The sequence below is a fragment of the Larus michahellis genome, chromosome 8 (genome assembly GCF_964199755.1).
Source record: "Larus michahellis chromosome 8, bLarMic1.1, whole genome shotgun sequence".
Lineage (NCBI taxonomy): Eukaryota > Metazoa > Chordata > Aves > Charadriiformes > Laridae > Larus > Larus michahellis.
Window position 1 is genome coordinate 30,199,978 of NC_133903.1, and position 24,162 is coordinate 30,224,139.

A 24,162-nucleotide genomic window follows, 5' to 3' on the forward strand; every position below is an offset into this window, starting at 1 on the left:
AGACTTGTGCTGCTCCTGTGTCCCCACTGAAGCTACTTGCAGCCATATGCTCTGGCACAGGGATACCGAGTCTGTGCGAAGTGTCCTCTAAGGATTACGTTAATCCACTTTCTGGAGATAAATCCAATAGTTTGAAAATCCCACTCCATCTTCTTAGGAGGAGTAATACATTTCACACTTTTGGATCTGTTTTCATTGGCCACCCCTCTTGGCATCAAACCCCTCTGTGTCCTTGAGGTGCCTTGGCCGGGCTGCTGGGAATCGGGGGAGCTGGCTCTGAGGGAAGGCAGGGCATTTGCCTTCTTCTGCGTCTTGTGGTCTGAATTGTTGAACAGAATCAAAAGCCTGGCCTCTTGAGTTAGCTGAAGCATTTGGATGAAAGAGCTGGGAGCCGCAGTATGGCGCAGGGGAGCAGGAGGCATAGGTTGCCACTTGTGCAATTGTTTCCTGGTGAAATAAATGGGTATGTAGAGAGTAAAGATTCCTTGTGTCCTCCTCCACCTCTCCACCCAGCATTTCTGCTCTGGTCGGGGTGAGGAGGAGGGAGATGTGAGCTTACTCCTTATCTTCCTAAAGCCTTGATGCTGCAAAACCAAGGGCCAGCTTGTGCAACACCAGCAATTCTGTGCATTCAGAAATCATGACTCAGGCTAGTCCAATGCCTCCAGAAAGATCAGCATGTGGAGGGAATTAAATAGGGTGGTGGAGCCTGTCACTGCACTGCCGGACCCCCTACCCATTGGAATGCTGGGGTGCACACAGAAGCTGTTACTGGTCCCCCCTGAGAGCCCAGTGAGCTCTCAGGTGCTCACTGGGCTGGGCTGTTGTCCTCCCCTGGAGATCTTGTGGTCCAGAGCAAGGTCCCACCTACCAAATACACATTATTTGGAAACAGCTGTTAATCCTTCAGTCCTGAGGCTTGTTAATCCATTTGCAGTGCCCTAATGTACATGGTTCCCGATGAAGGGGGATGGGGTGGGTGCAAAGACCCTCTCTGCTGCTCCCCTATCTGCAGGTGAGGGAAGAAGCTGTCCCTTCTCCCAGAAGATCCCTGTCCAAGCAAACCATGGTCCTTGGGAAAACCCATCGCCTGCAGTCCGTGACTGCCGTGGGCTGGGACAAGCCATGTGCTGAGACCCAGCTTTTCTGACAACAGCCCTCTTTGCGGATAAATGTGGGACTGGAGGTTCGGGCGGGGATTGCTGTTCTTCTGGGCAGCAGGTGGGGTTTTTGGGTTCGGGTGGTGGTTGGTTTTTGTGGGCTGCTTTTTTTTTTTTTTTTTTTTTTTTTCATGTAAGGGATCTTGGCAACCAGGCATTTTCTGTCATTTGTCAGTACTTTTTTCTGCTTTTGTGTGTGGGAAACTGAAGTTGAACCGAGCATCTGCTGCTGTCTATGTTTGGAGATGGGACATGAAGGAGACTTAGTCTGATCCAGTATGTCCCTTCCTGTGGACCTCTCCAGCCCACCTGCCACCACGTTCCTGAGGCTGCCAGCGCTGGCAGTGCCTGCTGGTTGCTGCAAAGATAATCACTCTATCAGGAAAGGGGTTATAGCCTCAGGTGAACACTAAGCAGCAAATGCGTGGGTGTTTCCACTCTTGTGTATATTTTTATGTATGTAGGCACCATACATAAAAACGTTTGAAGTGAGTTGAGTTGCAGGTGGCTCCGATCGAGGTCTTCAGTTCCCCTCCTCTGCTTCAGTCTCCCTTTCCAGTGAGATTCCCTTTCCTGGAGGGCTGGGAAGCCAGAGACAGGTTTCACGAAGCTCTGCACCTCTTTAGCTGCCTGGGAGAGACATGGCAGCTTTATTTGAGGGCTGTTTGTACTGGCAGCTCTGGAGTACGGTGTGCTCTGTCAGGGCTGCTCAGCCCAGAGCAAAGCTGCAGTGTGATTTTTAGCCTGGGATTGCTTGCTCGAGGCTATAAATAACCTTCCCATGTGCCACAAAAGTTCTCGTCTGAAACAGTGGCGTATTCCTGCCATACTTGTTAAGTCAGTTCACAGGTTGCTTAGTGAAGCTCTTAGCAAAAAAAAATAAGCTTTGCCAGGATTTGGCAAAGCTGTGTGTTCCCAGACTGTGGGTACCGGCTGGGCAGCGCATGGGACTGGCAGATGCCAGAAGGTCCCAAGGAAGAAGCGATGGGGGTGGGATGCTCCCAGGCCTTCTCTCTGGCTGCTGAAGTGCGGATCCCGTACACGAGCGGCTGTTAATGCTGTAGCTGGGTGTATGTGCAGGAAGCTCAGCCCCTGTGTGGGGGGCAGCTGTGGGTGGCATGGCTGGGCAGGGGGGATGGAAACGTGGGTGAGTGGACAGCCTTGCTTTATTTGGCATGGAAAAACTTCATCTCTCCTGCTGCAACCCCTCGCTCTGTGTCCTGGTGTCCCTGCTGCAGGGCCGCATCCTGCTGCAAAAGGTGTCCGCCCTTATTGCGTGAACCCCATTTTGGCCAGTGAGAGGGGAGGGTGGGTGCAGTGTACAGTGTACATGGCTGGGGTCCTGTCTTGGGCCCCCCAGAGCTCTGTGTTCCTGGTACTCGAGCCCCTGTGCAGCTCAGAGGCAGTTGCAAGTGCTTCTAGGCTCAGGCAGGCAGGTAAGCACTAATATTCTTAGGGCATCAGCTTGACCAGTGCTGCCGGGCATGAGGTGTCCCTGCGTTAATGCCCACTGTCGGGTTGCGTAGCTCTGGGTCCGACATGCTGCGTTAAACTACCTGGGTCCCAGGGCTGGGTGCACCCTGGTGTCCTCAGGGTGCAGAGCCTGGTTAAGGGAGGACTGGGCAGGACTGGAGACCTCCAGCTCAGCAGAGAGCCTGCTGCACCCTCCTGCCAGGCTTCAGGCTGGAAAGCCAGGACTTTTTTCCATTGAAGTCAGCTGACATCTCAACTTTTCCATCCCTTTTGGCCTCTGAGCCTGCACCATTGCAGTCTGAGTAAAGTTTCCCCCTTTGCTTCCAGCATGGCTGGGTGTTCCTGGGTGCAGGGCAGAGCCAGGGCTGTGCCAGCCCGGCCCTGTGGCTCCCTGGGCAGGGGCTGTGTGTGGGCGACCGGAGAGCAGGAGTACTGGGACAGCAAAAGACCCAGGAAGAGTATTTCTCCTTGCTTTCCCTGATGGTGACAGCTTGGGGAGAAGCCCTTATCAGCCAGGCTGGATGTTTCCCTGGGCACTGGGGAAATAAAGAGGTTTCAGATCTTGGGGCACCTGGCTGGGGACTGGTGCCCGAGCACTTCGGCCCCTGCTTTGTGGCACAGCCGTGTGTCATGGGGCCAATGTCCCAGTACCTGGTGCAGCCTCATGCCACTCTGGACTCTTTGGAAATCTTGGGACCCTCACGCCCAGTATCTGATGCCTCCCACTCAGCTGCTGGTACCTCCAGTAACCCCTCCTCAGCCCAGGTGCAGGACCCCCTGCTCGGATGAGGTTCTCCTGGCCCTGAGGATGGGATGCCCCAGCCTGGAGCTGGTGCCAGCGTGTCTCCTTTGGCTGCCCTGCTGCCTGCCTGCAGCTCTTTTGCAGAAGCAGTGCCTCCTCATCCATGACAAGCTCTCTGACTCAGGGCGGCTTTCGAAGCTGGAAATGCGTCAGCTGGCCAATCTAGACTCCCCCTGTACGTCGGGCATGTTTCAGCCCTGACCTTTGGACACAGTATTGGGTGGGCAGAGCAGCAGCGTGCCTCCCTCGGGAAGGCGGCATCTTCTCTCTGGGAAGGCTTTCGCTGCCCACTGCTGCCTACCACCCACAAAGGATCTCATCAGCACCCCTTGGAAGGTGTCCCCCCATCAGGGATGTGATCGGCCTTCGGTTTTCTGAAAATATCTGCCACCTGCTGTCACATAAAAAGCACCTTCTCTGAGAAAAGTCATTTCTGACACAGCAGAAAATGAGCAATATTAAACAACCTCAAGGAAAAATGAGAAACTGAGTGACTTGTGCAAACATTGCTTTGGCAAAATGCTCTCCTTTGTTTTCTTGTTTTTTTTTTTTTTCCTCTGGCCTCGGGAGGACTGGTATTTCCCTGAACTGGACAGGTCTTTTGTAAGCCATGGGTGGAGGGTGTGTGGTGTGGGCTGTGTCTGGGGGCTCCTTCCAGCTGTGCCTGTGACAGACAAGGGGAGCCTGTTTGCATGGGAGGAGGACAGCACACAAGCCCCCTTTGGGTGCTGAGAAGTCCAATGGGTGATGGCCACCAAGCCTGTGCCATGGCAGAGTGAGGGGCTGCTCTTTCTGGAAGGACCGCTGGAAGGCTGGATCCCACACACGGGGATGAGGAACAGTGGGGGGCACAGGGGACCGAGAGCACCCTGCAGAATAGGTGCTTTGTGCCTGCCCACGCCACTGGGTGATGCAGCCCCGAGTGGCTCTGGCCGTTTGCAATGCGAGGGCTGCCTTTGTGGGGCTGCCAGAGCGCCTCGTTACAGAAGGGACCCCCTCAGCTGCCCATTCACCGTGGCTCTGAGTGGGTGGCCTTTCTTCTCCTAATTGGGTCGGGGAGGAGGGGGCTGCCTGAGACTGCCCTCCTAGCTGTGTCCCCTGCCTTCAGAGCACGGGGATTGGTGACCCCCTAGTCCTGCCTGGCTCTTGGGTGCAGGTGGGGGGCTCCACCTCTCCCCCTGCATCCCCTGGCAGGGTGGTGGGGCCACATATCTGGAGGTGATTAGTTGGAAAAGCCACATCCTGCATATGGACATATGGTTTCCTCCTTGGTTCCCGGTGGCTTGGGGAGGGTGGGTTCTTTCATACGTTTATTTTCTTTGTCAGCTCTCTTTCACACAGCTTTATTTTCCTTCCTTTTCTCTCTGCCACCTTCCTTTCTCCTCCCTGGGCTCAGCCCTGGCCCTGCTGCCTCCCTTTCCTGTGGGATTGACCTGCTGGGACGGATGCTGGTCTGACACCTGGTAGCTGGGACATCATCTCCTGCGGGGACCAGGGCCACCACCGTGGCTGGCATCTGCCTCCCCTGCTTTTTCCCACACCTCTTCCTGAAATGAAAGTTGGTGCTGTGAGTAGGAGGGCTGGAGGGGAGCAGAGCAGGAGCAGCCCTCGGTGCACTTATCAGCTGCAAATCACTAGTAAATACGGGTGGTTTCTCTGGCCATCCCCACTCCTTGCCTGGGAAATAGTAGTTTAGCTGAAAGGCTGACCTCCAAGTCCACATTTTTGGGAGGATACTCATCACATTGTGAAGGGTTACTCCTCTGCAGCGCAGTTCCCATATGTGATTTCTGCCCTGAAGGCAAAAATAATCTGGGGAGATTTTGTCCATCTGTTGAGTTTTGTGAAACATGCAAAAAAATACCTGCCTCCAGAGCAGAGGGAGGGGTGGGTGTTTTTGGAGCTGTGAGCACAGTAATCTGTGAAGTGAGCCTACGCTGGGGCTGGAGGTGCCGTGGGCTTCGGTGGGGCACACTCCCATGGGATGTGGGATGCAGCAGGATGCTGGGGAGACCAGGTTTGGGAGCAAAGGTGAATCCTGCATGTTTTGTGACCTGAACCCCCTGTTTCAGGTGTTTGCAAGCATGGGCTGGAGGGGCATAGCTGAATTAAGGGGCATAGGTAGGATGGCATCAAGACACTTCCTACTGCTGGTGCTGTCTTCCAGGAGGGCCATCCAAGGAGGTCCAAAGTGGTGTCCGGTTTCTTCTCTGTCACTCGCTTATGGGGTGGCCCAACCCTGACTGTCTCAATTCCGGACACGAATGAGTGTTGCTGTTGGCCGAGGTTGTGGTCGTCAACCAGAAGGTTGGCATTGTTTGAATTCACGTGGCTGTGGGATCCAGCAGTGGATGGGGCCGTCTCCTGCCAAGCTGCTCCTGCCACCGCTTGCCCTGTCCTTGCATGTGGCTGTACTCTGCGCTTGCCTGTGCAAGGAAAACACAGGGAGAAGGAAAGCGATTACCCCTCCAGCAGCAGGGACTTGGTGCCGTTGGGCATAGATGGAAGAAGAGAGACATCCCCTGTCTGTCGCCTTTGCTAGCAAAAGTCTGTCCTCCTTGTAATTCAAGCTAAGAAGTTTCCCTTGCAGGTGAGTGGGAAGCAGTGCTGGGTGGTCCCTGGCAGAAGAGCGGCATGGGCAGGCTCAGAAGGAGAGGTGTAGTGGAGCCAAGATGTTCACCTGGTGGGGAAGGACAGGGAAAGGCGTTTCCCTTATGTGCTGCACGGTGACTGTGTGCTCAGGGATCTGGCTGCCTCAGCCCTCCTCCTCATCTCCTACTTTTGACTGGTGATTTCCAGACTTTATATAAGAAAAGGGAATTGATTGATGTCAAGGATGCCTCTCTTAATGTGACCTGAACCTTTGAAGGGGTTGGAAGGCTCTGCTTAAGGGATGTGACTAAAAACTTATTGAGACTTGTGCTTTTGCAGTCGGGCATTCAGGAGCTGGGGTCTGGGCAGTTAATGCGGCTGCTGCCAGCGGCAGGCATCGCGGGCTTTAATTCCCAGTTACATAAAGCGTCCCTGCATCATGGCAGCCTGCTCCGCATGTGATGAACACGCCAGCTGTTTGGTATTTATTTTTATATCCTCTCTCTTTGCGTCTACTCTCAGCACCGACTGCCCGGTGCTGGTCGCTGGATGCCTGCCTCCATCTGCACCTGAGGCAGGAGCTGTGCGGGGGGGGCGCTCACTGAGTTCGGGGTGCAGGCATAGAGGTTTAGCGAGGAGGGCTTTCGGGGATGGCACACATACACAAAACCTAGAGGTGATCCTGCAGCCCCTGTGCTGTGCCATCAGTAGAGGTGGCAGCAGTGTCCCAGCTAGGAGTCCCGCAGTGATGCTGGGTGAGGAACAACGCCTCTCTGCAGCCTCTGCCGGTGCGCTCACCCCTAACACGTGTTTGGCTATTTAAGCGCCCGTCTCAATGCTGGTGCTTGAAACTGGTGACCTGGGTTTTCATGGTGTCAGCAGAGGTTATAGCCATATTCACAGGGATGTATAGCCCTGCCAGCTTCAGTGCCCGTGCTGTGCTGCCGAGGGTTACGTCAGCACTCGTGTCGAGATGAAGTGTGGGAGCACAGGGGGCTAGTAAATAGACTCAAAATGCTTTTCTTCTAACTACACGTTTTTAGCGCTCTACATTGACTCTTCATTGCTGGTCTGTTTTCTGATCCTTCTTCTGAATCTGCCCTCTTCCATTTTATTTTTAAAAAGGTTTTTGTTCGGTGTCTCTCTGTGCTGGGTTGCAGCAGTGCTGCCTTTGGTCCCCTTTGAATAGCAAAGCAGCTCCTTTCTTCTGGAGGCTTGGCCTGGAGGCTCAGCATCTCTGCAAAAACAGCCAAGGGTTTGGCAGGGCTGTGATTAAGCAGTGAAAGGCCTGTCACAGGACAGGTTGCCCCAGCTATTTTAGGGATATTCCAATATCCAGGTCTATAATAGATGACTCGGTGCAGCTGAGGGGATATTGGCCTATACCTACGTACTTTGATCATGGCATAGATGAATGAGTCCTGCTGGCCTGATTAGTGAAGTTATTTTATTGTTAGAATAAGGGCTGCTGAATGCTTGAAACATTTTGTGGTGAGAGAACAGCTTTGTGGTGGGAGGCATGCAAGGCTTCGGGTGCAGTGGGCAAAACACCCCAGAAGTGACCCTTGGTTCCATCCAGGGATGCCATCGAGGCCATGGTAGGACCACGAGGTTTCCAGTGCTGTGGAAACTCAACTAATCAGTTCTTTCTTTCCCTCTAGTACATTGGGAGCCTGGATGTGCCACGGCCAAACAGTCGGGTGGAGATCGTGACAGCCATGCGGCGGATCAGGGTGAGTGTGGCGAGGATGCTCCTTCCCCTTGTGCATCAGGGTTGTGGGGGCACTGCTCCTCGGTTTCCACTTGCAGCCTTGTCTCACATAAGTCCCATCCTCCAAGTTATGAATAACTCTGTATTTTTCACTGTCACTCTCTCCATGGAGACCTCCATGTAACCCAGGCTTGGTGACTGCAAGCTTGTGACTTTGTGCCACATCATCACATTTGGAGCATCCCCAGCGCTGGCCGTCCCCCGTGGTAGCCGGGCATCCCGCATGCCATGGCTGGGGATAGCTGCAGCCCGAGTGGTAGCAGGGCTGTCTCCATGCTCATGGTTCTGTGTCCTGTGCGGGAGCATGTGCTGCAGAGGCAGGGATGGGGTGGAAGGTGGGTGCGAGATGTGGGGCTGCTGGCCCTGGATGGAAACCGTCCAAAATTCGGAGGATTTCCTCGTGTATGAGTCCCAATTCAAAGGTAACAGCAAACTACTTGTGGAAGAGGTATGCTTGTGTTTTACTTCTTGTGTTAAGTGCTTCAGCTGCATGAAAACAGAGGTGTTGCCTGGATGTGCCAGCAGGTTAGTGCCTGGTAAACGGCAATGTGCAAATTAAAGTGCTGAGTAACGAGCTCTGGTGCTGGCCAGCAGCGAGCTTGTTTAATGGCAAGTAGGTCAGGGGATGTCAGCTGCTAATGAAGTCATCTGGCTTCCCAAAATACTTGTAGTCAGGATACGGGGCAATCTCTCCGTATAATGCTTGGGTGATAGCCAGGAGAGGAGCTTTTCCTCTGCTCCCCACCCTCTCGCCTGCACAACTGGAAGGTGTTCAAGAGTGGGCTGGGAGGTGAGCGAACCACACACCCAGTGAGGTTGCTGCCCCCAGGCTCAAAACAGCAGGAGCTTGACTGCTCTTCGACGCATGAGACAGCCCTTTGGGTGGTGGCTGGACCTTGGTCTGACGTATATGGTGGTGTGGCCACAGGCATAGGTAGTTGGGACTGTGTGGCCACAGGCGCAGGTAGTTGGGTCTGTTCCATAGGTCACAAGCAAGAGGTCTACCCTGTCTTCCAGGGATGGCTCTCTCCTGGAAATAACACTCTTAATTGAGGGAGCTGAGGATGCTTGCAGGGATGCTGAGTAATGGATGAATTACCTTTCTGGTGGCCTCATGGGATCCCACGAGCCCGTGTGGCTGAGCAGCCCTACCAGAGCTTGGCTGTCACCCTGCTCCTCTCTCAGCCCCTCCTGCAGACTCTTGCTATAATCTCATTTTCTCTTATCACCAGAGGAGGAGAGGGGTGGTGTACCCCAAGGAGAGGAGTATCATATTCCACGGACACAGCTTGCAAGTTTCAAATTTAAGCGTGTAAATAGTTTGTGAGCTTTTCTCAGCAGCTTTCCTACCCACTGCCCTGTCCTCTCAGTGGTGGTTAATGCTGTGGCCGGTGCCCAAGCTGGGAAGTCCTTTATGGCATTACGTTTGCTCATGTTGGTTCCAAATGAGGTTTGGGACAGGACAACTGTGATACCATCAGGAGCTCTCATAAACAGCTGTTTCCTCTGCTGCCTTTCAAGATAAGACTTTTGAAAGAATGCAACTCCAGCCCCAAAATCACATGACTGTGCAGCAGTATGGGAGGACTGGCACAACTTTCAGAGCTTAAATAAACCCTACTGTGTTTTTTTGTTGACCAGTATAAACTTAAGCATAGTCTAGACAGTTCATAGATAAAGCTCTGAATGGCTGAAAGAACACAAATTAGGGTAAAATAATGATTTCTCGTGATGAATGATGTGTTTGAAACACGTGCTCAAATTTCCTTGATCTAGTGTAAGATGAGAGAGATGCAAGTCGTTGAAAGGCCATGAGTTTGCAGATCACCTCTGCCAGGGAGACTTTTAATGTCTGTTTATTTGTCACGGGGTGCTGTTTGTGAAGAGGGTGCCGGGAGGGTTTGTTTGATGGGAGTTTACACATGAAGCCCTTCCCTGGTTTCCCGTGTTTTGCGCTGGCCTTGCACCCAGCAGCAAGAGTTACTGCAGCATTGCAAGGGCATTTGCTGGCTGGGCTGGGTGCTGGAGGCTGGCTTGAATTTGGCTGGAGGTCAAGGAATGCGTGTCCTTCTTAAAGCGGAAGGGTAGTTGTGTTCTTTAAGGAATAAAGTGATTCCCAAAATATTGGCTTGGGGGAAACCAGAGGAAGAAAAAGCTTATTTAGGCACAGAAAGCCAGCGATGGGAGATGTTCAAGTGCAAGCTGCAGTGGTTTGGTGTGTGGTGTGTGAAGCAGCTCCTGACCTTGAGGTTTGTATGGTTTTTAATGCAGTCCCTGGTTTAGAGTGGAAGCGTTATGTCCTGGCGTGTTCTGAGTTACTTGCTGCCAGTGATGGAAGGGGACCTTCTCTGCCCCCCTCTGCCACTGTGGCTCCCCTTTCTCAGTGCTGCCTTTGCGCTAGCTGCTCACTGGCCTTTGGCACTATTTACTAAATGGTTGAAAAAAATGACCCTACAAAGAAGTGAGGAAGCACCCTGCCCCACAGCAGGGGTCTCGAGGGGGAGGGCCCCCTGGAAGTCCCCGTAACTGCCCATGCTGGGGAGGGATGGGGCCATGAGGCCGCAGCATCTCCCTGCAGCACTGCCTCCCCTCAGCTCCCCAACACTCGGGACTCGGAGGGCGAGCGCCGGGGGCCTGGCTGATCCCGGCTTCCTGTTTAGATGGAGACCTGACCCTCTGGGGGCAGAGAGGAAGGACATGGCATAGCCAGCATTGCTGGGATTCTTGCTCTGGCTGCGCTCTGCTGCCCTGGTGCTGCTCTCTTGAGAGCAAAGCAGAGCAACAGGTTGTGGGCAGAATGGCTCCACCAGAGCAAGATGTAGATATCAAGCCCAAATTTGGTCCCTTGCGTGGATCTGGATTGAGAGGGACTTTATCCAGGGAGTCGATGTTGCAGGGCAGGGATGCTGTCCCCATCCTCCTGCTGCTGAAGGGCTGGCAGCAGCATGGCCACCCTCACGGTGCTCTCCAGAGGGACGGTTTCTGTCCAGAAGCAGGAGGATGTTGGAGAATTCTCGGGATTCTCGCAGCTCGGGGGAGAGGAGGGAAGGGGAGGTGCTCAGCTGGCTGCCTCTGCCTTCCTGCGTTTCCTGCCTGCTCCGGCTGGCTTGCTGCGGACGCAGCCCTGTCATGCTCTGCACCTTGGTGCAAATCCCTGGCCCTGGAAGGACTCGGTGGACTGGGACGTTGGCCCTGTCAAGGATGCACTTGGACAGCAATTTTCTGAGTGTTTGCTGCAGCTTTCCTCCAGAGCCTACATCTTCTAGCTCTTTTCCAGGGCACCAATGGCCACGTCAGTACTAATAAATACAGTCGGCCAGGGCTTGCTTTCCTGGCAGGCGGCTGGGCTTATGTTCATACAACTGACCCCCTTCTCCTCCTCATCCCACAGCAGGGTGAACAAGTCCATGTTGCTTCATGCCCTAAACTGCTGGAGTAGATTTGCCTTCAAAGTCCTCCTTGGCTCCTCGGGATGCAAGGTGTGATGAACTGATCTGTAAGTCCAGATAGTTACCATTGGGCACCTGAATGCCAAAAGATCCCAAGCTCAGCAGTAATTAAATGCTCATTAAAGCTGCAGCCAACCTGTCCTGTTGGTGTGAGCCCGGGGGACCTTCCTTGACCTGACTCTACTGGGAAGCAGCAGCCCAGGCGCCACAGTACTCTTCTGCTCTGCCCTGGTCACGGTCAAAGCTTGAGAAATTCAGATGGGAACCCATGATGGTCTGGGATGGGTTGTACACCCATCAGTTACCGAAGAGGGTGTTAAAGCATTGGAGAGCAAGAGCCCAATTGATGCACCTTCCTAACCATTAAGGACTAGTGAGTTGTTGATGGTTTCAGTTTAAAGTGCCTGAGCTAGCTGCAGGGCACACTTTTTCTTTTTCTTTTTCTCTCTCTCCTCTCTCCTCTCCTCTCTCCTCTTCTCTTCTTTTTTCAGACTGTCTGAGCACTTAGGGCCCTAAATTACAATGATAACGGTATATCTTTTTTTTTTATGTTTTCATGATGTAAATATGTGCAAATGCTTTCCTGTCTATGTTCCTGGCATGTCTCCAGTGCAGGCAGTGCTGCCTGGCTGGGATTTGGTGTGGTCATTCTAGAGAATTTGCAATCATCCTTTTTTTTGCTGCTTGGATTGCTGAGTGCAGCTTTAATACAGGTTTTCTTTGGTGCCAGAGGGATGAAATCCTACATAGGCACTTATTAAAAGCTGCTTCTGTGGAAGTCTTCCGCAAGCCTGTTTCTGGGAAGTGTCCATCTGAGTTTTGCAGACTCAAAACAAGGAGGCATTTCAATCGCTTTAAAATCTAGCTCCTTTACACCTCCTACTCTGTCAGGTACATCTGATTTTGTTGGACTTCTGCTGCTTTGCATAGCTGAGCTCTATTTTAGCAAATTGGCAAAATTGCCGGATTTCAACAAGCTGGGAAGATTTTGCATCCTGCAAGCCACATGCACAGTCGAACTGGTGTGAAAATTGCTGCCTTTGGCCAGTTATTTCTGTAGAGCACCTGGAGTGATTTTGAGCTCTTTCAGTTGAAATATTTCCGAGATACCTCTGTTCCTACAATGGCGAGTTCAGAAAAGTGTTAGATCATTTATAATGGTGTCATCTTTTTTTTTTTATTTTTTATTTAATCGTGCAAGAAGCAGCACAGCCTTGGCTGTCCCTGCGGTAAAACAGAGCAGGATTTGAGAGTGAGCGGGCCCTGCGAGCATGAGCCCTGCCTGGGGGGATGTGGACCACAGGCAGCAGGCTGGCCAGGAGATGCTCAGGCTTTGACCGCCTGAAGAGCACAGCCTGCTCTTGGCCAAGTCACGGCACTCGCTGCGAGGTGAATTATCGGCTCACTAATGACCTGACATGATTATCCGAGATAAACAAGATTAGGTTGTATTAGATCTGGGAGGAACCAAAGGGATATCTGTAATAATTTCAATGGCGCTTTCAGTGCTCTGACAGTTGCAGTAAGAAGGGTGAAGGCTCCCGGGCAAGTTCATTGCATTTCTCTCTTCACCACTAGTGCCACTTAACTTCATAATAAAATAACGGCTAGTCTGATATTGCTATCAACATGCCGCCTACTTGATTGCATGAAGTAGGTCAGGATCTCATCCTGTGGTTAGTATTTAATCAATAAACTGGTTAAATTAGTACTCAGATTCACCGGAGCAGCCTTTTGACTAAGACTGCCCATAAGGGAGGCATGCTTTCCAGGAGAGTTGGCCAAAGCGTGGTGGCCCTGGCTTTGCTGTCCATTTTAATATCATGGGCAGGATGTGGCGAGGGCTTTCCAGCGAAGCTTTGAAGGTTACTGGCAGCGTTAAGTAGTGTGAGTTGTACGTACACTCTCGTAATGCACATGTAGTAAAATTACAAGTTTAAGGAGGTGAATGGCTCCGTGTGGCAGAGGGCAGGCATCTGAACTGGTAAGAAGGTGTGAAGTGTGAGCCATTAGCGCTGGAAAGTGAGGTCTGAGCCCCCGAGGAAGGCCAGTAGGGATGGAGCTTTGCCACTGCTTGCCAGATGGACTTTGGGAAGGTGCTCCCTGGCAGACGTGAGCAAGTACTGCCTGTGCCAGCTGTCTGCTGGGCTTGTGGGGTCATGCGGTGGCAGGAATGACTGGTCTGAGACAGACACGCGACCTGATGGGTCCTGAGGAGACAAGGAACAGGCATAAATTCATAGAAAGGTTAGAGCTGAAAGGGAGCTTGCAAATCATCTAGTTGCAACCACCCTGCATGTTCCTCTTCACCCGGTAGCTGGCCTCATAAATAAGTCGTGATAAGCTCATTGCCTTTTGGTTCCCAGCAATACCCTAGCTAGAAGTTCGCTGTCAGGGTTGGGGCAGCAGCATGTCCCTTGTGGCCAGGCTCCAAAGCGTGGTGGGGAGGAGAGCTTGGTGGCAGGGTGTCCAGCCTGGGAAAGAGCAGGGGGTTCCCAGCTGGACAGAGAGCTTAGTTGTGGAGCCAGCGAGGATGAAGGAAACCATAACCTCGACAGGGGAGCGTGCTTTGAGAAGGCTGATGAGCCAGGAGGTGCGTGCTGTTGTGTGGTTTTCCCCATACCTCCTGTATCTCAGAGGAGCTCAGGACTTCTCCTCTGGGCAAGAGTCCCATGGGCAGGCGGTGCTCAGGGCTCTGACAGGAGCACATCAACTGGTGCTGGACATACCAGTTCAAGCAGCAATGCCCCTGGTGGGTGATGCTGGCCTGTAGCCAGGCAAATGCCTTTGAGAGGGCTGGGAGCCAAGTAGGCTCCGAGCCCAGGGCAGGACTGAAGCTGTTGGCAAAAAGCTGGGAGGCAGCAGTGCCTTGTGTTCCCTATGTCCCCGTCTGCATCCTTGCCCTGTGTTTGCTTGGGTTGGCCTTTCTTCGGTTGGGTTTTCTTCCTTCTCCAAGAGCCAACGGCATCTCCCTGTGACTCACCTCGCACCCCGTCTGGGGGCTTTCTCCAGAGGTGCTTGTGGTGAGTCACGTTACTGGCTTGCCAATGCCATCATCTGAGCCATCGGCAAATATCTGCTGGGAGCTCAAGGGAGAGGATGGGGAGGCTGCCAGGCTCCCTGAACGTGGGGGAGAGGGCAGACCTTCAGCATCACTCCTTCCTAGCCCAGGAGTGCTCTGCCAGCTCCAAGCCCTCTCTGAATTCATGGAGAGCCTGTCAAGTCATTTCACAAATGTCTGTCCCCTTTTGTGCCCCCTCCTCTTGTTCCTGCTTCATGTTTGTTCTTCCTTGGCGATGTTACTTCAATCAAGCATTGAGCCCTTGGGCTCTAGCAGAGAACACGCAGAGGAGTCAATGCATGATGGAGAGGTGCCCCTGGCCTTCCGTGTTGGAAGGCTCCCCATGTTGCAGACGTGGTTTTTGTAGCACAGCCAGCCCAGTTCAGTGCCAGGGCTCAGCAGCAGTAGGAGCAGGGGGTCCAGTGTTGTAAACCTTGTTTTCCGCAGGAACACAGCGTAGCTGGGGCACGGACGCACGTAAGGTCAGCAGCGCACGTAAGGTCTGCAGCACACGCAAATGCTGGTAATGCCGAGGTGGCTCTCCTGCTCTCTGCGTGCCCGCTCTGGCTTTTCCTCCTGCCTAGAAGGGAACGATTGTTGCACGCTCTGGCTCACAGGCATGACTGAATTTAGCCTGGCTGTCAAGTGTGAGGTCTGCAGCTTGTTCTGGGAGATTTTGGGGTCATGAGAGCACTGGTAATTACTGTTTGTGAGGGTTTGAAGAGTTCTTACAGAAGCCATCGTCCTTTGATAGCTCTCTGCTCCTTCTGCAAAGTGACAGAGCTGCCTTTGATTGCCTGACCCTCTAACTTGTGTAAACCTCTGCAGAAAGTATTGTTATTGAGGCAAAGGGCTGTGTTCAGTGTCACCAGCCATAACACACCCAGCTCAGTGCTCTTCAGCCCCACCGCTGTCATGGAGAGATGACAGGCTCTTCTGCCGCTAGAAACTTTCTAGCGAAGATAACCATCTCCACTTACCTTTGCATTTTAGAGTAAATTCCTAACTGCGCATAGGAATAAGCTCCAGGTGCACCTGAGAGGTTGTTGAGAGGAGAAAATGGGTTTGAGAGGAGTACGCTGGGATGTGGCTGATTTCAGGGTCTGCAACTCATCCTGGCATCTCTCAGCACTTTCCTGGCCAGAGCTGGACCCACCCCCCTTTTGCAGTCCCTTGAGTTTGTGTCTCCTCACACCCATGCCATTGCTTTTAATTGGAGGTTTTGTCTTCTGGTTTACTGCAACATGGAATTTTCCTGTGTTTTTTAGTAAATTAGGGCTTTCATCTGTTTGCTGCCATCATGGCAGTGCTTTACTCTTTACAAACGTTCCCTTGTGCTGACCGCTGAAGCTGATGTTGCATGGACCTGAGCAGAAGAAACACGGGCAGCCGTGTCCTGGGCAGCTGCCTCTTCCAGCCAGGTGTGAGCGTGTCCAGAGATGATACCTGTCTCTTGCTCTGTGATTAAGGAGAGAAATAGCTTAGGAAAAGGAGAGCAAAGAGTAAAAAAACTTCAGAAGCATGAGGTCAGGGATCAAGCAATATTTAATATCTATTTTATGGATGAGAAACTGAGACACAGGGAGATTAAGAGACTTGCTCCTTCCAAGGGAGGCATGCCTGCGCAGGGAACCAGGTTGATTTAAAATTGAACAAAGTTGAAGTCAACACTTTAAATGCTGCTGTTGTGTGTGATCCTTTCTGAGCTTGTGCTTCTCTGCCAGTTCTTGAAGGCCAAGGACCCCTTGATTTAACTTGTTGAAGTCTTCTCCGCTGCTGTATCACCTGAGAAGAGAGGCAAAGCCTGGAGCTGCAACCTTGCAAAAAAAAAAAAAAAAAAAAATGCCACATGCCCCTGGTTTCTTCCCTGCTAAAATTAATTCTTGGTGGTTTTGGCTTGGTGCAGCAGGAAGGTTTGTTCCAGGCGACGCTGTACACCAAATGGCCGAAGGGGAAGAGCAGCATCAGAGCCCGCCTTGCAGCTTGTGGCGAGGTGAGAAGGATTTTGGCACTGGGTTTTGTGGCTGTGAGAGCTGTAAGGCGGGGTGTGTGTGTGTTACGGTGTGTTCCTGCGGCATGCGGGAGCAGAGGAAAGGATCACATCTGTTTAAGAGGAGAGGCTGCAAAAGCTATTGTGTGAGCTGGTCTGTGGAATGGATCTCCTTTAATTAGGGAGCTGGAGGAAAGGATGTGTCTATTGTAGGCCAGCAGAAAAACAAGCACAGCCGAGAAGAAGATAAAGGAGCTGAGCACTCTCCCAGTCCCAGGGGAGAAGGGCTGTAGTGTACAAAGCACGATGAAAGCCCTGGAGGTCTCCTGCCTCCTCCTGCCCGCATCTCCTCGCCCCGGGCAGGCTGCAATGGCCATGCAAGGGCTGCTGCTTCTCAGCATGGCACTGCAGCCAGGGGCGCGGTCCCCGGCTGCTCAGGTGTCGCCATGGATGAGAGTCGGTGGGTGAAGTGATGTGCTGTTATTTTTGGAGGGGCTGAGCTTTCCCAAGCTGGAGTGAAGTCTGCCCAGAGGAAGACTCTCCATGAAGAATGTCGCTAAATTTGGATGAATTTTCAGGGAAGAAAATGTTTCCTTCTCAGGCCAGGCTTCCCTGATGGAGAACGAGGATCCTAGTGATTCTTGATCTGTCTCTCTGTCTTTACCAGCATGAGTTTTTCGTGGTGGAAAAAAACCCCAACCAAACCAGTTCTCCTTGCCATATGCTTCCCTGTGGAAACTACTGATCCATTTCTGCAGAAGCTGCAAAAATCGGCCTGAAGCAGGTATTCACTGCAGGAAACTTCAGCAAAGATGGTTACGTTTCAGCTTAACTCTTTAACTGAAAACAGACCCACCTGTGATGTTTTACAGTGTTGTTCTTGGATATGCATCATAGAGAGCCATCTCTTTCTTGTTCCCTCTAATGCCTCACGTTTTGTTTTGGCATTTTGCTCCGATGCCATTTTCTTGCTCCCTCTTAGCATGATGGATGGGATTGGTCTGGACACCTTCAAACACTCCCTGATGCCCAGGAACTCTGGGGATGTGTGTGTGTCTCTCCAGTACTGCAAACACAAAGAGCACATCTCTGCTGACCTCTACATATGTGCTAAGACATCCTCAATATTTAAAAAAGAGAAATACAGAGTAATTGGCCCAAAGCTGGTGGTGAGCGTGATTCAGAGTGCGGGTCCCACTGTGCTCTCTGTGAAAAGACGAGTCTTTCTGTAGTTTGGGTGGATCCAACTTCAACTCCCAGGCTAAAGTCAAAGAGCCTTCAAGGTGAGGAAGCTGCCCCTGAGTCCCAGGTCTGAGCTGCGGACAAAGTCCCCTCCTAGCCTACTCTTTGGATAAGCTAAATAGACCAAGTTTGTTTTAATCTCTGGGACTTAAGAGTCTAGGAAACCTGCCTCATGTTCTTGCTGCCTTTTCGTTAACTCTTTTCTATTGCTTCTTTGAAGCGTATGATAAAGCAGAACATGTTATGTCAGGATGTATTTTATTAGCTGTGATTTCAACAGTGCTATGTTTGAGGTAATTTCACGTTTCTACTTTGCTGTATGTTGCCCTGCTTGTGTGCCCAGGACCACACTGTCTTCCTAGTGTCCTTTCCACTGGGATGACACCTTTCTATGTCTCCGGGGTTTTTTAGGATGCATTTCTGCATCTCATTGTTGCAGCTTCTGTTCCTTTTTCCTTTTGGAGCCTGCTTGGCCAAGGCCACATAAAATCAACCTGAAATGAGTAGATGCCAAATTCTTGTACACTTGACTTGGATAGCAAATACCGTGTGTTTTCTTCCAGAACTAGATAAAAGTGAGCACTGCTGTGCTCTCCTTGCTGTGGGGTTTTCTGCGAGCACAGTGGCATTCTGTCTCTGTCATTGCTTCATTTTTGGTATCATAGAATGGATTAGAAAGGACCTTAAAGATCACCTAGTTCCAACCCCCTGCCATGGGCAGGGACACCTCCCACTAGACCAGGTTGCTCAAAACCCCATCCAGCCTGGCCTTGAACACCTCCAGGGATGGGGCATCCACAACTTCTTGGGGCAACCAGAGTCTCACCACCCTCATAGTGAACAATTTCTTCCTAATATCTGAATCTCTCCTCTTTCAGTTTAAAACCGTTGCCCTTCATCCTATTGCTACGCTCCCTGATAAAGTGTCCCTCTTTAGGTACTGGAAGGTCGCTATAAGGTCTCCCCAGAGCCTTCTCTTCTCCAGGCTGAAGAATCCCAACTCTCTCAGCCTGTCCTCACAGCAGAGGTGCTCCAGCCCTCTGGTCATCTTTGTTGCCCTTGTCTGGACTTGTTCCGACAGATCCATGTCCTTCTTGTGATGAGGACTCCAGAGCTCCACGCAGTACTCCAGGGGGGTCTCACCAGAGCAGAGTAGAATCACCTCCCTCGCCCTGCTGGCCATTATTCTATTGATGCAGCCCAGGATAAGGTTGGCTTTCTGGGCTGCAAGCACACATTGCCGGCTCATGTTGAGCTTTTTGTCCACCAGCACCCCCAAGTCTTTTTCCTCAGGGCTGCTCTCAAGCCATTCTCTGCCCAGCCTGTATTTGTGCCTGGGATTGCCCCTGTCTGTGTGCAGGACCTTGCACTTGGCCTGGTTGAACTTCATGAGGTTCACATGTGCCCACCTCTCAAGCCTGTCCAGTTCCCTCTGGATGGCATCCCTTCCCTCCGGCGTGTTGACCACACCACACAGCTTGGTGTTGTCGGCAAACTTGCTGAGGGTGCACTCAATCCCACTGTCCATGTCGCCAACAAAGATGTCAAACAGCACTGGTCCCAGCACTGACCCCTGAGGAAGGCCACTCGTCACTGGTTTCCGCTTGGACATTGAGCCATTGACCACAACTCTTTGAGTGCGGCCGTTTAACAAGTTCCTTATCCACCAAGTGGTCCGTCCATCAAATCCATACTTTTCCAATTTAGAGACCAGGATGTCGTGCAGGACAGTGTCAAACGCTTTGCATAAATCCAGGTAGATGACGTTGGTTGCTCTCCCCTTATCTACCAGTGCTGTGGCAACATCATAGAAGGCCACCAGATTTGTCGGGCATGACTTGCCTTTGGTGAAGCCATGTTGACTGTCACCAGTCACCTCCTTATTTTCCATGTGCCTTAGCAGAGATCCCAGGAAGATCTGCTCCATCATCTTGCCAGATATCCACTAGTGAGGTGGATTTTGTCGCCTTAATCGGGGCTGTAGAGGTGTTATAGATAACATTTTTGTCAAAATGCGTGCAAAGGGTGAAACAGCAATGTATTCTCCAAGTTTCTTACCCAGCATAATAGCTTTGCGTGGTACACTTTTAATTTTATTGAGATAGTTTAGGATCTCAACTTGCATAGAACTAGTGCTATGCTGTGGTCCTTTTGCTTGACATTAGGTTCTGTATTGTCTGTTTTCTAACTCCACCTAAAACCTTGGAATTTTTATTAGTTTGGATTTTTTTTCAAGGATCCAAGTCTATAATTCGTGCTGCATCTCTCTAAAGGACATTACTCAGACATATTGACTGTAAAATACAGAATTTAGTGAATGATTTTTAATACCTGCATTAGTTATTGCTGAAATAGGAACCATGAAACAAGTGTGATATGAATAACTACCTCTTTTCTCCAGTTACAGCCCAGAAACATTGTTGAGCACTGCCGGTATCTAATGAGCCCCAGAGGGCAGGCTCGTTTCTGATGTGCTAAGCATTTAATGCTGCTGCTCATTCATTCTTTATTAATTGTCTGAATTTCGTAATTGCTGATTTAGTTACAGTCTTACCAGCCTGCCTTCCTTCAGTTTATCATTGCTCTTCTGCCTGGCTGTTCTCATCTGCCTTCTCAACTGGTCTTACTCAAGTTTTTTATGGAACTGTGGAGAACAGCTCTTTGGTGAGCAGTTAAAAAATACCAAAGTAAATCCCGTGTTTCGCAGCTTGGGGCAGAAATCCTGCCGTGTTCTGATTTGACTTTCTTTGCTGAGCTGACACCTTTCTGAAGCGCTGTGCAGGTGTGTTCTTACGGTGCCCCTCTCTTTGTCACCTCCCTTGGGGTGGATTTGGGGTGACTCTGCTCTTCTGTGGTGTCGGTCCTGTCTTCAGCCCCCTCCATGCGGGTCATTTCAGCAGCCTTGAGGCAGGGTCTGTCTTAGAAAGAAAGCATTTGGGGTAGAAAACTAATCTTGAACACAGAAATTTTGTTTTCCTGCTGGGGCGGAGGAAGGTGCCCGGCTGGGCACTACCTGCACTGCTCAGCTCCCAGGTTCCCCAGGGCATCAGGTCTTGCTGGTGCCAGAAAAGAGCAGGAGTTTAATTAGGGATTACTGTAAATGGGTGTGACTAAACTGCGGCAAATGGCAATGCTTTTCCTTAAGCTGAGTGCCATCTAGCACATGGGTTCAAACCCACTGTAGCCTGGATGAAGAGAGGCCATTTCTAGGCTCTTGTAGCTTCTTATGCCCTTCAAAGGGCGATCGCAAGGAGCCGACACCAAATGGCTTGTGCACCCGCTGCCGTTGCCTGCATAGGTCCAACCAATGCATATCTAATTAAAAATACCACAAATTCCAGTCAGATGTGAGGTTTCCAAGGAATGTGCTTCTGCTTATTTTGGCAACAGGTGGTAAATATTAGAACAGGTACAACTCATCTCTCATCTTCTATCTCCAGGGCTGCAAAAAGCAGTGCGAAAGCAGTGCCAGCAGACGTGCACAGAGCCTGTTCCTTGTTTACATTAACCGAAGGGAGCAGCTCAAAGCCTGGTTATTTTTGCAGCCAGTTCAACCAGTATCCCATACACACCCACGCACCAGTTAGTTTGCACGGGCTACGCCTGGCCATCAGAGATGGCAGCGTGTGAAGGCAGGTGGATGCTTGCTGCCTCCCACGCTGCTCCCGTCTGTGCTGTTACCGCTTCCTTGGATTTCCAGAAGGGGTTCAGAGATGTTTGCAAGGCTGTGGGCTAGCTTGCGGCATGGTGTCCACTGACCTTCATGCCTGGCTGAGAGACGCTGCTTTTCCCAGCCCATGAGTGGTCGGTCCCACTTGGAGCCATTGCTGCATGTACCTGAGCAAGGGGAGGGGGAGAATGATATGGCTGTGCTGGGACAGGGTCCCTGGCTTTCTCTTATAAGCTCTGTATTAGTTAAGCCCCAGTGAAGTGAACAATAACATGCGCGCAGGGACCTGTTCTTGGCTTTGGTGAGCTGCTGGTTGGAGCTGAGGGGTGTCCTGCATTGCTGGCTGCATCCCTTGTGTGCACCGGTGCCACCACATCCCCTCTCCCTGCACAGCGCTGGGCTTACATGGCACGCAGAGGGGCTGCAAGCTGTCTTGGGAGGGGAGGATATAGTGATGTGTCTCAGATCTCCTCTAAATCTCTGATTTTAAGGTTTAAAAAAGAAAAACAACAAACAAACAAACAAAAAAAACCCCTTAAGACTGGGACAGGGAAGTGTGGATCCCCTAAGGGTTTCTTATAAGGGAATTAAATCATCTTGTAAATGGAAGTCTGCAAAAGAGGAGGTGAGAATAAGGTGTTACCTAGAGGAACTTTATCCATTTAACCTTATGATTGATATTGATTTAATTTTTACTAGTTCCGATTTTTCTCTGAGATTCCTGTGAAACCGCTCAGACTGGAAGATGGCTGGTATACATGTCCCAGTTTGCCAGCTCAACTAGTGAAACTTTGAGGCAGTGAGAGGCGGTTGGAGGAAGTGTATCAAGGCAGCTATAGGGTTGGAAATAGAAAACCGAGCAGAAGGAATTTATTGTGAAGTATTCAGTGTCATTGGGAAACATATTTTGTGTGATAAACGGGCAAGCTGTGATCCAGGGATTGTTTCAAAGCAGGAACCCTAGCTCTGCTCCGCTGCTCTTACAACATGGCTATTTTTAGACTGATGCCCATTTATACCCATCAGTACTCATGACCATTGCAGACGGTTACCAAAATTAAACCTGAAGTTGCATGGGAAAATAGGCACTGACCTTGTCAGTACACACCAAAATCAGGTCTTATTTCAGATGAACACATGCACCTCAGAGCTGCATTTTCCCATATGTGCAAATGCAAACTCTGAGGAACTGTGGAAGAGTTTTTAAAAAGCATCGTTAAGCCCAAGAATGAGTATCCAATACTTCATTACTCCTCCCTCCCTTCCGAATTACTGTGACCTTTCATTAAAGTCTAGCTACTGGCAAAATCACCAGCGCTTGGGTGTAGGCAAGGTGATGGAGGAGATGTACGCCTGAGGAGCAGCTCAAACCCGAGCTGACAGGATGGCAGTGGTGTGTCCAGGGTGTTTGCCCATGCCATGACAGTGGTTTGCCAATGAAGCCAGTGGGAACCTTGATCCTGCCCCCCAAACGTCTCTGTGACTCTGTGCCCCATGGTGGAAGCCATCCCCTCTGCGGCCAGGAGTGCTACAGGCTGGTTTTGTCCTGAGTTTTGGCAGGAGGAGAAGGGAGGGCAAGCAAAGTGACTGCGCTGCAGGGATCCCTGAATCTCCCGGCTGTCCTTGCCTCTTTGTCTCCCAACCCTGGGAGGGAGCAGGGAGCTGTGGTTGGCATCCCACAGGCGAGCACCCTGCTGGTGCATGGGCATGCCCGTGGCCAGGTGTGTACCTTACAGCTGCACATGGGCATGAGGGTGGTAATGTGTCCTCATGGGAGCCACAGAGGGATGGATTGCATGGCCATGGCAAAGGGGAGTCCTCAATACACAGCTCTTTGGTAGAGCAGCTTAAGGCAGTCTTCTAAAAATGGGTTTTAGTCCATTTATTGATGATCAGATTAGTAGGCTAAGCAGGTATTCCACTGTACTCCCTTCCAGCAAGCCTGAGTCCCCTGTGGGCTTAAAGCACAGACCAGAGATGGTGGACTGTCTGATATTTTGAAGCCTTGTTTAGAAATGCCTCTTGGATGAAGCTGACCACCCTCCTGGGAGGTATCCTGCTTTCCAGCCACTTTATCCTCCGATATCTGCTGCTGCCCCAGTAGAGCTGGGGCAATGCGTGAGGGAGACATGCACTGGGGCAGGCTGGCAGGGGCCTTTCTGCTTTTGGGGCAGCAACCCGCAGGGAGGGCAGCTGGAGGGAGCGATGCTCCACGCCTGGGTACCCCGCCGGCAGGAGCCCTGGCTCTCTGCTGCCCTGCCTGCCTGACAGCCGGGCTCTCGGGACAATTGCTGCCTCCGTTCCCTGCCACAGACCGCTGTGTGCTGGACACCACCCCGCTATTCCCAGCCCCGTGTGGCTTGGATGGTCGGGGACTCTCTTCTGATCTGCAAGGCTACTCCTGGCCAGGTTGCATCTGTTTGCTGCTGTGCCAAAGCTGTATTCTGAATCATTCCTTTTTCCTCTCCAGTGCTCTTTTGTTTCTCCCACTCTATTTAGAGATACTGGTTGTGTTCTCTCATTTAGCCAAAATGGTTAGGCTCCGTTGGATGACCAGCACTCCATGCTGAAACTCATACAGGAGGACTTTCCCTGTGCCTCTTCCTTGCCCACAGAAGTGTGCCTGGGCTTGTGCTGTGTGTTTCTAATGAGATCTCTGGCTCATCCTGCACAGTGGCATTGCAGTTTGCCTGTCCTTATCAGGCACGGTTGTGTTTGATGCATCCTATATGCATGCCGCCAGGCCCAGTGCATGGCACCGGTGCACCTGGTAAGCTGGGTACTGTGTGTGCCTTACCTAGGCATGGCCTTTCCCAGCCTTTTGGCCCAAGAAACGGTTGGTTCACAGGACACAAAGGCACCTCACGGTCCTGTGCTTACTGTGGTGCCCGCCTTGGCATGCTGCAGCCCCCTCCAGCGCTGGAAGTCACGCTCACCCTCCCATTAACAAAG

At 51.5% G+C, this 24,162-nt stretch overlaps 1 protein-coding gene across 9 annotated transcripts in view; it reads left to right on the plus strand.

Annotated features, from left to right (window-relative positions):
- NOS1AP (nitric oxide synthase 1 adaptor protein) overlaps positions 1–24,162 on the plus strand; it is a 68,093-nt gene that overhangs the window by 20,891 nt on the left and 23,040 nt on the right. For all 9 annotated transcript variants that reach the window (XM_074597435.1, XM_074597431.1, XM_074597428.1 and 6 more), the window contains one exon: positions 7,689–7,760. In XM_074597435.1, the coding sequence (XP_074453536.1) occupies positions 7,746–7,760 (15 nt within the window). In that variant the 5' untranslated portion in view covers positions 7,689–7,745. The remainder of the gene's footprint in view (positions 1–7,688; positions 7,761–24,162) is intronic.